This window comes from Mus pahari, chromosome 16, assembly GCF_900095145.1.
Source record: "Mus pahari chromosome 16, PAHARI_EIJ_v1.1, whole genome shotgun sequence".
Taxonomy (NCBI): Eukaryota; Metazoa; Chordata; class Mammalia; order Rodentia; family Muridae; genus Mus; species Mus pahari.
The window spans coordinates 51,757,849-51,771,165 of record NC_034605.1 but is presented as its reverse complement, the minus strand read 5'-3'; the positions used below and the strand labels follow the sequence as shown (position 1 = coordinate 51,771,165).

General features: G+C 44.1%; 1 protein-coding gene across 1 annotated transcript in view; it reads left to right on the top strand.

Annotated features, from left to right (window-relative positions):
* The window catches only part of LOC110333673 (constitutive coactivator of PPAR-gamma-like protein 1), an 84,108-nt gene that overhangs the window by 61,914 nt on the left and 8,877 nt on the right, over positions 1-13,317 (top strand). The window contains exons 11-14 of the mRNA XM_021215355.2: positions 725-974; positions 5,360-5,474; positions 11,000-11,209; positions 12,658-12,841. Of these exons, the coding sequence (XP_021071014.1) occupies positions 725-974; positions 5,360-5,474; positions 11,000-11,209; positions 12,658-12,841 (759 nt within the window). The remainder of the gene's footprint in view (positions 1-724; positions 975-5,359; positions 5,475-10,999; positions 11,210-12,657; positions 12,842-13,317) is intronic.

Genomic DNA, 13,317 nt, shown 5'->3' with positions numbered 1-13,317 from the left:
ACTGGGGAATTGTAACTTCCAGATTGCAGGTTGGATTACCACCTTGTAGATGTGAAGACTGGGACTGTGCCATTTTTCTGTGTCTGTAAGAATCCAGCACTGATGAAACACTGGGTGTGAGGTCATTGTTATAGAAGCTTAGGATATTTTGCCTCTTTCAGAATGGAATTTTGGAGAATTTTGCACGGTTGTAAGTCCTGCTGAAGATAATTGCTGTGTTCTGCTACCATCTGGAATTCAGAAGTTGGAATGTTACTTCTGTGCAATCATACTGGCCACCCTGTAGTGTTTATTGCCTATTCAAATAGAAAATCCTTAAGGAAAATTGTTGCAAAATGTAAATCACTTCTTAGATTTGACTTGTGGAAGTAGTCATGTAGAAAAAGAGAGCAACTAATTTGGGTTATGTTGAAGTACTAGAGAATGCCACACTTTTGTGTAGTAGACTTAAAGTACCAACAAGTCTCTAACATTTTCAGCAAAGGGGAAATCAAGTCTTGATCTGTCTGAGAAGAAATTTATGTGTGGCCTTATGGAATATCTAAGTGAGCTGTTAATCACTGAATAGAGAGGTTCAGAGACATAGTAGCGTGCAGAGGGAAGGGTGCTTCATTCTCTGTGAGGGGTGGCCAGGCCCAGTGCCAGAACAGGTTGTTATTGTGCAGGCTGGAGGACCAGTGAGCTACTTGCAATGAGTGAGCCTCTTTGTGTTTTTCCTCTGCAGTCTCGCCACTGATCATTAAGGAATGGGCAGCTTACAAGGGGAAGTCTCCTCAGACCCCGGAACTAGTGGAAGCATTGGCCTTCCGGGAGTGGACCTGCCCCAACCTGAAGAGGCTTTGGCTGGGCAAGGCGGTGGAGGACAAGAACCGCCGGATGAGGGCCTTCCTGGCCTGCATGAGGTCTGATACCCCAGCCATGCTCAACCCTGCCAATGTGCCCACTCACCTCATGGTGCTCTGCTGCGTCTTACGGTGAGAGACATGGGGCAGGGGCATAGTCACCATGGTCATTGTTCTCTGGAAAAGATGCCCAGCTTACTTTACAAGGTTGTGCTGTCTGTTGAGATTTGTCTGTGTTTGTATGTGTCGCCTGGTAATGTGGGTCACATAAATACAACAAATAATTGTACTGGAGTGCATAATAGAATAGGTATATTTAGAAAGCACATAGCTTGTAAATATTATATAATTGTGTGTATGTGTTTGTATGTGTGAGAGAGGGGGTGGGAGTGAACAGGTGAGCATATATGCCTATGGAGCCTGGAGGTTCATATGGGTGTCGTCTTCCTCAGTCACTCTCCACCCTACTTACTGTACTTTACTCGTTATGTGCGTGGCTGTTTGCCTGTATGTATGTCTGTGTACCAGAAGAGTGATTCAAGATGGCAACCTCTGTGCCCCTGACCCCAACACAGGGAAAACCTGTGCTCTGTTTTTGCTCATGAGCAAAAGTGAGTTCAGTTACTGCTAGAGTTCCTTCTTTGTTGCTATGATACAAACCAAGACTTAAAGTGGCAGCTTAGGGAGGAAGGGTTTGGTTTTCTGGCTTATAGGTTCCAGTCCCTCGGGGGAAAAGCCAGACTATGGAGGAATTCAGCCTAGCCTACTGGCTTGTTCAGCTACATTTCTTAGACAGGCCAGGCTCACTTCCTCAGGGATGGTACCACCCACAGTGGCCTGGGACCTACATTAATTATCAATCAAGAACACCTACCCCATCCCCCAACAATTGAGATTCTCTCTCACAGATACGTCTAGGTTTGTGTCAAGCACAGTCAGTTTATATTCTTTGTTCCAAGTGTGAATTGATGTGTAACACTTGGCTTGTCCACTGTCAACACTGACCTAGGCAGCATACTGCACCCGCTGTGATGCATAATTTGTGGTCACCTCTGGATAGCACACAACCATGTTTCTTGGTTATGGATGAGGTGTGACATTCACATTTTGTCTGTCTCAGGGACAACTTCATGTTTCCTGGTCCAGCAATACCAGTCTTGACTGTTTATTCCGTTGGCCCTCAAAGACTGAATGAGAGATCCATCCTTTGCCAGCACCTACAGTTCTTAGCATTGTGAGGTGGAGGAGCTAGGTAGTTCCTAGCCTCTGCGTCCCTGTGTAGATCATTTATCCATGCACCTAGGCAGAGAGCCACAGACAGGGTGAGACTTTCTCCCATTCTCCAGATTCAGCTTTTGCCAGTGTTCTCTCCACTCTGGGTATAAAGTCCCATTAGACATTGCCATGTTATGAATGTCACTGTAAGGCAGCAGTTAGGATGGGTAGGGCCCAGGCTCTAGAATCTAGGGGAACAGAGATGAAGAAGCAGAGACAGTGAGTAGACGTTAATGCTGTGATGTGAGAATTCCTGGAGATCTGTTGTCATGTTACATACAGACTACATCAAACAGGTCTTTCTAAAAGTGAAGGGGGAAGACTGCAGACAAATAGATGGAGCTTCAGTTAGCAGAGCTACGCAGTGGTGGCCACACTTTTTTTTTTTAATTTTTTTTTTTTTTAAGATTTATTTATTATATGTAAGTATACTGTAGCTGTCTTCAGACACTCCAGAAGAGGGCATCAGATCTTGTTACGGATGGTTATGAGCCACCATGTGGTTGTTGGGATTTAACTCTGGACCTTTGGAAGAGCAGTCGGGTGCTCTTACCCACTGAGCCATCTCACCAGCCCCGGCCACACACTTTTAATAGCAGCAATTGGGAGATAGAGGCAGGAAGATCTCTGTGTGTTCAAGGCCAGACTGCTGGGTAGAGGGGTAGAGGGAGGATGAGAGTCAGTCTGAAATCTCAAGGAGGAGGCTGCATGTTGTGATGCACACCTGTAGTCCCAGCACTAGAAGAGGCTGGAGGAGAAAGGTGGATAGTTCAAGGTTACCCTGGTCTACAAAGTAAGACCTTATTTCAAAACACAAAACCATCAACCACATATACATGAATAGTTTTCAGGGATGAAGGGTCCATGGGGTCATAGCAAGGCCCCAGCTGTCTATGTGTGCTTGGAAACACTTGAGACGGCAGTGTGTCAAACCACGTTTCTCCCCAATACCCATGTTAGTCAAAGTCAGACTAGTCTTTGAAGGCTCTGGGCTGCCTATTAGCCTTTGTGGTAAAGGTAGAGAAGGGGAAGATTTACAAAGCTCTTCCAAGTCTGTTGCTGTAAGCTCCCAAGTTGTTGATTGTTTGTTTGTTTATTGAGATAGGGTGTATCACTCTGATTGGCCTGTAACTTGTTATGTAGTCCAGTCCAGACTGTCCTGGAACTTCTGGATATAGAGATCCTCCTGCTCTGCCTTGTGAGTGCTGGTAAAAAAGGTGTAGGCTATTACACCCAGCTATCAAGTGGTTTCTATTCTGCTCAATTAATTTCATGGCAAAGAATACTCACCAAAAAAGCATCTCCAGAAAAAATCTATTAGGTGAGTTGCTAATGCAAATAGGATCTGGAAATTTCTAAAGTTGCAGATAGGAATCTGTAAATAAATGGGTATCTCAGAATGAGTTGCTGTTTCTGTTATCAGTGGGCTCTGATCTTTGCTTTCATGAACATATTTTCTTCATGTCTCTTATCTGAGAAGATCTGTAAGCAACTGAATAGAAAGGCGGGAAACAGATACTTTGACCAATAGGGGCATGGGTTCGGCAGATATGCCGGATTCTGAGTCACCACCCAGAAACATTTTGGAACTGGGGGTACACCGATTTTTTTTTTCTGATCCAAAAGTTTAAAAGGAACATAGAGCCAGAATGGAATCTGAAGTTTCCATGTAAGAGACGAAAGGAGTGGTAGGGAGTGAGGCTGTAGGCTGGTGGGACTGTGCCAATGCCATTGAAGCCAGCAGACTCAGAAATAGACAGTGTAGAGAGGTTCATGTTATGTGTATATTGCTCCAAATGAATATGTAAGTAGTTATTAATAGGGGAATATAAGTATTATATAATAACTAATTAGCAAAAGCTAAGAGCACAAAGCATGGTTAAGTGAGGAAAAGAATACATACTGTATATATACTGTATATCGAGCACACTCTCCAGTCAGTAATGGGGGCTTCTTCCACATTTACTCATGGAGCCTCAGGGACTATTGTGTCTGATTTATGGCACTTAGTTGCAAAGTATATAATACCCATTTCTTTATTTGAGATAGGGTCTCAGTTTGTAGCCCTGGCTTGGTCTCACTGCTGGGATTAAAGGCCTGTGCCACCATGCCCGCCAAAGGGTGTAATTTTTGTCAGTGTACATAGTGATAATTTAATTTACTTTTATATCACTATTTAAGTGCAGTAGAAATATTTAGTATTCATTCACACTGAAATTTGATTGCCTGTTTACTTATGCTACATAATTGTACCATAAAGTGTATGTCTCTGTGTCCTTCAGTTTCAACTTTGATACAGGACACTTACTTCTGCTTCAGAATTGCTAGAACAATATATGCTTCTATCTGTAAAATATTTAGGTCAGTATCTGCCTCTTAGTGAGTATGTGAAATCTTACTTTGCTTATTAATGACTCATTAGAACCTCCCTGTGCCTTCTCTTAGTGTACATTTTTATAGGTGAATGCTAGCCCTGGTTGTATTAACTTGGTGTTAAGCCCGAGAAAGCCTCCTTAGCAGGCAAAGGTGGAAAGGGTATTGTTTTGCATCTCTCCACCTCCTATACCCCTTTGAGTTGTTCTCCAGGACTCGCTAAGCAGTCTGTCCTCAGAAGTTGTTTTAATGGTACCTAGCAACCTGATCCAGTCCCCCAGAAGATGGTGGGGTACACAGACTCAGTACTAATGGGCTTACAGGCTTATGACTATTGCAGTTAGCTATTTCCACACTAGAAGCTGTACGAGGTTACACTCTGTCGGGTGAGTGATACAGCTGTTGGCTGCTTGGCACATCTATCCTAGTGGAAGTTGAATCCTTTTAGCCACCCACACCCGGCTGTTCCAGATGTGAAGATGCCCTCATTAGTCATTGAGTATCCTGCTCTTCATGGGCACTTTCTACACCATTCTCATGTTCAGCTGCTGCCACGGATCCCTTAATTCAAATGAGACAGATCTCAACCTCACAGAGAACCACTTGCCTGTCTCTGCTTCCTGAATGCTGAGAATCAAGTATGTGGCACCCACCGGTCTGGGCAAGCACTGCCCAACATTCTAGCACGCTGAGTGTTGATCACAGGCACACTCACTGTTCACCTGGCATCCTCATGGAAGCAGTGGTTGAAAGAGAATACAGAGGCAGCTTCCTGACTTGCCCTGTCCTGGATTTATTGAGAAGCTGCTGCTGTTTTTCCAAGTACTGGTCGACTGCTCTAGTCATTCCACTCCTTCTGTTCCTCACAGGTATATGGTGCAGTGGCCCGGAGCTCGCATTCTGCGAAGGCAGGAGCTGGATGCCTTCCTGGCTCAGGCATTGTCCCCCAAACTCTATGAGCCGGACCAGCTGCAGGAACTCAAGGTACTGTCTGACACAAGCCTTGTGTCCTTGTCCTGGGAAGTTTTGCTTTGGATTTGGTGTAACTTTGCTAACCCTCACCAGACAGTTGTTTGGGCACCAAACTAATACTACTAATGTCCTATGTGTCAAAGCCTTCAAGGCAAAGGGGATATTCCTGTCCAGGTCTGGCTGTGCCAGGAGGGTTTGTAAGCAAGTAAACAGCCAATTCTACGTTTATCAGATTTTACCTGTTTATCAGTTGATGTTTATTCTTGTTTTTCACATCGGAAAATAAACTTCTCTTTTTTATTTTACCAGGGGATTCCAGCCCTGGGAGGGCTCAGTCTTAGGAATGTTCTAACATCTAGCCAGGATTCTTTTTCTTATTTCATTTCATTGTTCCTAGCTGCACTTTAGTTTTCTCTAAAGCTATTCTTTGCCTGTCTGGTGTTGCATAGTCCCTTTTTAAAAGAACCACTTGAAGAGCGGTGTTAGCATCATCCCGACACCCCTTTTCGTGAGTGTTTCACATCACATTCCTTTTCATTTTGCCTGTAGCCCTCCTTTGTGTTTGTGTTGCAGTGTTTATTTTCTCCTGAGTTGGCTGGTTTTGTAGTGTCACCTGCACTCATTAGTTGCTGTGTTCATGATTATAATTGCTTTACTGTTTCTGTATTAAATGTTAGAGAGCTCAAGTTCTCAAGGGTAGCTGAACTCACAGTTCTGCCTTTTCTTTTTAATGTTAGGGTTTTGTTTTTCTTTGTCATCGGTTATTTAATTTTTTATCAAGTTTGTTTTAAAATCAGCTAATCTCTTTTGAGAAATTTACCTTCACTTTTAGATCTTTTTGCTGTTCTTTATGAACACATCTTATGGCAAAGATTTTAAACTAGCTCTGAAGATTTTTTTCTTTTTAGTATCTGACAGGTGGATCTTAATAAATTTCTGGGTTTTCCCTAAAGTATTATATTAAATTGCATATTTTGGTGCTAACTGGAGCTCTGTTGAGGCTTCTGATGACTTTGAAGCAAGCTAAGTACAAAACCAAAGCTCAACAGGACCCCCTCCAACTGTGTTCTTTACTTTGTGGATCAAGCTTTTCTGTGTATTAGGCAGAAACTGTTGCTATCTTTAACACTTTTGTTTTCGGTGTCAGGCAGTGTGGCGGACCCAGTCAGGTCCCCCCGTGTGTTCCCCGGGTGCTCCGTCACCGTCCTCGCCGCAGGCTGTGCTTCAGGGGGTGGAGTCACTGCCCTAGAGTGTGGTGCCACCCTCTGCCTCTCCTCCTGTTTCTCTTGTGTAGATTATTCCTTCAGTATTGACATCCCAGTTCTGAAAATCAGACCGCCAGGGACCAGGTATGCCCACCAAGCCTTATTCACCATCAAGTTACTTTAACCAAAGTTCATCTTCTCTCCCACATCCTTTTCATTTTCGGACCCACATGCAGGGTGCACCTTTTGAAGCTTTCATTTTGGTTCTTTTGAGACCTTAGTGTTTTCATGGTTTTTGCCTGATTCTTCATCTCAGGCGCGACATTTCTAAAGATGTATCGGTGAGATACATTCCACAAACAGGGCCTTCTGCCTCCCTCGTCGCAGCCCAAGTCTTCTTGTGTGGAAGTTAGTGGTCCTGTTTTGCAAGCACAGTCCACACCAAGACCTTCATTGTCAGGATCAGCACACATTGCAAAGGAGCTATGAGAGAGAAAGTAGCCTGGGGTTGAGAGGGGGCAGCGTGGCCTGGGTTGGTTTTGTTTTTACGATTAAGCATTCTCTCAACTATTAAATTGAGAACTGATAGGAATTTCCTTATTTCAGGCTACCCAAAATTCCTATGTAGAGTTGGGCATTCTAGAATTTAGTGATAGAAAGATAAATTTTAAAATTGCTTTTTCATTTAACCATTAAGGGTTTTTGACAAGTCCAAAGCAACAACGGTGCCTTTCTGTAAGATGCCTCTTCACTGTTTAATAAGACACAGTCACCTCTTGGCTGTCGCTGTTGCTGTGCTGGGGCTGTCACCCCGTTTGTGGATTGCCTAGACCAGTCACTCTTCCCCGTCAGTGTCTGGTACACGCTTTGCCATCAGGAAAAGAGGAAGGAAGGTCCCACTTCTGCCAGTTTGGACTCTTGCTATCAGCTTATCTGAAGGGAGGGTTACTGGGAGAGACACTGCACCCTTAGCTAAAACGAGTGTTTAAGAATTCATCTCATCCATGCTTCCTCTGTCCACCATAGCCATGAATAATTGAGCATGCTCTGTGTGGTTCCCTGCATACCTGTGACAGTGACTGATGACCCTCATTTGCCTCTCTGTTCAATTTTGTGAGCCATTCTCCTAGTTTTCCAGCATGAGTGTAATTGTGAAGGCAAAATTAGCACTGAGCCTGGGGCTCAGAGTTGGGGGTGAAGGATGAGGAGAAGGAACTTTTACCATTGTGATATTTGTCCAGTGTCTTCTCCTTTGTTCTTGACATCCCTATAATTCTCTTAAAAGTTCCACATGCCACGTGGAGAATATAAAAGATGGAAAATGAAGAGCTTTAAAGACAGTATTGGGGCCCATAACATGTCTGTGATAGCTGCAGAGATGTTTTGCAAATAGGTAAATATGACATAAAATAAGAGTTAGAGTCTATAACTCAGTAAGTAGAAGTGGGATGACATCACTTCACTACAATTGGCTCTTAACTATCTGTGCAGAGAATAAATTCTGCAGCTGTATTTCTTGTGAAGCCAGATTTTTCTGTTTCTCTAGTTGAGGAACTTTGGATAATGTTGAATATTTTTCTCCATTTAAGTAAGTTCAGGCATCTGTACAGGTTAGGTTTCTAGTTAACATTTAAGGGAATGGAGAGATGGCTTAGCTACCACTCTTCAGAGGACCTGGGTTTGAGTTCTGGTACACACACAGCAATTTACAACTGTCCATTATAACTCCAGTTCCAGGGAATTCAATGCCTTTTCCTGGCCTCTGGGCACTCATTGAGTGCATATACATTTATATAGGCATCCATACACATCACTAAAAATTACTGGATGGTGATGGTTCACGCCTTTAATCCCAGCACTTGGGAGGCAGAGGCAGGTGGATTTCTGAGTTCGAGGCCAGCCTACTCTGCAAAGCAAGTTCCAAGGCAGCCAAAACTGTTAACACAGAGAAACCCTATCTCGAAACACACACACACACACACACACACACACACACACACACAAGACAAGACAATTAAGGACATCAAAACACTGCAGTATGAATTTTAGAAAGTTTTTCGGCAGGCGTGTTGGCATATGCTTAGGGGCAGAGATAGGAGGATCAAGAGTTTGAGGCCATCTTGGTATATAGTAAAAAACTGTCTCTAAAACAATTAAAAAAATTTTTTTTGGAAGGAAGTCAAATGTACACTTATATAATTATATAGCTTTTATTTTAGAAACACTTGCCTGTTAAGTTAATGGTAGTTATCATTACTTAAATTGATAATTACATTTCTGAGGATTGAACCTGGGCTTCATGCATGGTCAACAAGTTCTGTTCTAAGCTACATCTTCAGACCTAACATTATTTTTTAAATCCACCTTTGCAGTCCCTCAGTGGCCAGTGCAATTCATATATGAATGAGTGCACACAATGTGAACTTGCCCCATTCCTCTCAGCAAGTTCAGAAATGAGTAATCCTAACGAGTGCTTTTCTGCTGTAAACCTTTGCTGCACTCTATTAAACTCTATATACAGTGATATGGCCAGGATTTTAATCAGTGGGACTTTGTATTTGGGTATGACCAGTAGTAACCCATACTCTCCCCCCCCCTTTTATTTTTAGTATAAAATAGAGTTTATTCAGGGCATGAGGAGGAGAGTTAAGAGGGTAGCAGAGACAGAAAGGCAGAGAGAGGGAAAAAGTAGAAAAGTAGAGGCCCACCATGACCACGTGAGGGGGGAGGGGAGGGGTAGGGGACAGGGAGGGGGGAGCAAGAGGCAAGAGAGGGAGGCAAGAGAGCGTGACCTATACTCTTAAGAGTTGCCTTCAGGCTGCCACAGTTGTGTCCACAGATAGGCGGTATGGTATTTCATGCAGAACATTTTCATAGAGATAGAAACCTTTATAGTATTACCACCTCTTTCTAAGCTTTGATCCCGATTTTCTAGTCTTTGGTGTAGGGCACAGAGGCCATGGGCTGGGAGCAGTGACCCAGATGGCTAGGAGGGATTCATAGCTACTATCCCATAGACGTGGGAGGGTGAGCTGTGTGCTGGGGTATGTTTGCTTACAGCCCTCTGCTGCTCAGCTGCTCTCCTGCAGACCAGTTTACTCTCTATGGTGAAGAGTCTCCTTCCTTTCTATAGCACACAGAGGGGATCTCAAGAAAACATGTGTTCTTGCCATTTGTTTCAGACTGACCCTGTCTATATATTGCACATAAAAATGAAAGTGCATTTAATCCATTACCTCAGGCCCTCAGGGTTCTCACATGAGGTATAGAAAGTTTTTGGGGGCAGGCATGTTGGCATATGCTTAGGGACCAGAGATAGGAGGATCACTAAACAGTGATTGACTCCTAGGCCTCACAAGCTTAATTGCATTGACTAAAAGTTTAGGAAAGATGGGACAAGAATGTGATAGGAAATACGTGCAGGTCATCATAAGTCCGTTAGCATTTGGCACTGAAATATTCTTTTGTGTTTCATACAATGCCATTTTTCAAAAGTCATTTTCTCTGCCACAATGCAGCCTTACCTGGACTAAAAGGTTTTTATTCTAAAGATGTATTCTTGAAAAGCCATTGAGGTGACAAGAAAGAAACCAATGTAGAATTAAACCTTTGTCCTAGAACTAGTTTGTCCACATCTGTGTGCCCTGCGCACACAGATGATCAAGAGTTGATTGTACTGTGTCAGGTGTCTTACCCTGTCCGCTGTCTGTGAGGTGACAGAGTTCTGGCCAGGTGGGCACCAATGCTCACTCAGCATAGAAGAAAGACACAAGTTTCCGAGTGCCAGCAAAGCACAGCTTGAGGACAGTGTTTCTCTCTGTGCATTCTTTCACTTCTCCTGAAGCATTTCGACAGTTTTAAAGTTTCTTTGAAACAGCATATAAAGTAACAAACATATAGTACAGATTTATTTCAAAATGAAATTATGCCAACTAATTTCTCAATACAGTTACTTGAAAACTGTTCTGTTATCACATGGCCAGTGTTCAGATCTGAAGTGTTAGGCCTTACTGAAGGGATTGTGGAGCTCTGGGTCCAGAAGGAGACTAGCTCATCAGGTCCCTCGTCATGTCTATCCTTAAGCATCATATTATCCACACTGTAATAACTCACAGACGTCAAACTACTCAATATGTTCATAAAACATGATTTTTAGATACTCTTAAGAACATAAAATGTGGCTTTCTTTGAGTAAGACCAGATCTGGGTGAAGCCAAGGTACGCTCCTCTTATTGATGAGGACCGAGCTCTATTAACTTTGGGGAGTTGTAGTGGGAAAGTATGATACTGTAGTACTCTTACTCCATATAAATTACTCTTTTCCATTAAAAGATTGACAACTTAGACCCGCGTGGAATTCAGCTGTCAGCTCTCTTCATGAGCGGAGTAGACATGGCACTGTTTGCTAATGACGCATGTGGACAGCCCATCCCCTGGGAACACTGTTGTCCATGGATGTATTTCGATGGGAAGCTCTTCCAGTCCAAACTTCTTAAAGCCAGCCGGGAAAAGACCCCACTCATCGACCTCTGTGATGGTCAGGTATGTCAGGGACGGGCAGCTATCTCTGGCTAGAGTGGAATGTAATGCGTGAGCTAACCTGCTGTCTAATTAACGGTTACCCTTGCTGTGATACAGCACCGTGGCCAAAGCAACTTGGAGAGCAAAGGGTTTGTTTGACTTCTGCTTCCATGTCGTCGTTTGTCATCGACATCAGAGCAGGAACCTAGGGCAGGGGCTGATGCAGAAGCCCTGGAGGAATTTTGGAATTTTCTTTTAAAAACCACAGAAATATTATAAGAAAATGCTTTTGTTTTGACCCCAGGTGTGGGGACAGGGCTGCTTCAGAGTGTCCACGGCAGCTGCCTGTCATTTGCCCCATGCTTGTTCTAGCCAGGGCTTGATTTTGTCACCTGCAGATAGTTTCTGCAATTGTGTGACCTTTGGAATTTTGGGGACTTTTCAGAGGGTGTATAAATGCTGGGGCTCTAAGAGATTGGTGGGTTGCTGGTTGGTTGTTGGTTGAGGTTTGTTAAGTGGGTGTACACAAAGAAGAAACAAGAAAATAAACAGAACGATGGTGAAGATCAGACTCGCCCCAGGGACTCAGCTCCTGTAATCAGCAGGACGCACCCTAAGGATAGCATCACCCCTCTCCCACCCCTGACTTTATTCAGGGATCTCTGCTCACATTTTCAGTCATTAGTGTGACTTCTCTATCTATCTATCTATCTATCTATCTATCTATCTATCTATCTATCTATCTATCTATCTATCTATCTATCTATTTCTTCACGTAGAAGAGGTTTTATTGGGAGGGGGAGACAAGGTGGCGGCAGAAAGAGAAGAAGGGGAGAAGAGAGCGTGTCTTCTCTTGATAAACATTTCATTTACTATTGTTGCTTGATCACAAGGGTTGCACTCATGGCCAGTGGCACAGGCTTGTGACACATCACAGCTGGTTACTCATTTACAAGCCCCTCAGAGCACTTCAGCACCGTGGGAAACCAGTGAAGCCAGCAAGAAGGGCAAAAGTGCAGAGCTGGGCCAGCAGGACTATGAGCTGCACTAGGTAGCATGCTGTCCCATGTGAGGAGGACAGTTTGCCATACTCTACATCCTGCGGTGTACAGGTCTGCGAGTGACCGTTGGTTTAGGTGGGAAGGGGAAGTGTTAGGAGTAGGTGGGGACTGCAGAGAGCAGGTATTGTTTTCAGAGAGCCTGACCTCAGTTCCCAGCTCCCACAAAAGGCACCTCACTACCACCAGCTCAGGGCATGGGGTAGGCCCAACTCCGACCACTTCACAGGCACTTTGTACATATGAGAAATCCCACACAGATATACAACTAAACATAAATATTAAAAATAAAGAATTAGGAGACTGTGCAGATGGAGATTTACACAGCAGTGGTTCTGTTTTGTTAGTGACTATTTACGTTTGTTAGAAGGCGTGGGTGATGTTTTTTTCCTGTGTGTCCATTGACTTCAGGCGGAGCAGGCTGCCAAGGTTGAGAAGATGCGCCAGAGCATCCTAGAGGGCCTCAACTTCTCCCGGCAGAACCACCCACTTCCCTTCCCACCACCTCCTGCTCTGCCCTTCTACCCAGCATCTGTGTACCCTCGGCACTTTGGGCCAGTCCCACCCTCACAGGGCAGGGGCAGGGGCTTTGCAGGTGAGTCATGTCTCAGAAATCTTTCAAGTGAGGCAGAGTGTGGGCTCCTTCTGATGGCATCACAGCTTGCTATGTGGTGATATGCAATAGTAGGTTTTAGGAAGCACTGTCATGGCAGTAATTCTTCTCAAGTAGAGATGAGAGTAAGATCCTGAAGGAGATGTGAGAAAGAACACGGAGTCATGTGTGTGGGAAAGTAAATCCCTCTGGTTCAGAGAGAGCTCTCTTCTCGTACCACATCTCCAGGGTGTTCAGGAGGCCACAGCCAGTGGGTGAATATTGAGATAACAAGAGGGTCTGGGAGGGCTGGTGAGATGGCTCAGTGGGTAAGAGCACCCGACTGCTCTTCCAAAGGTCCAGAGTTCAAATCCCAGCAACCACACGGTGGCTCACAACCATCCGTAACAAGATCTGACTCCCTCTTCTGGGGTGTCTGAAGACAGCTACAGTGTAAATAAATATAATAAATAAATTAA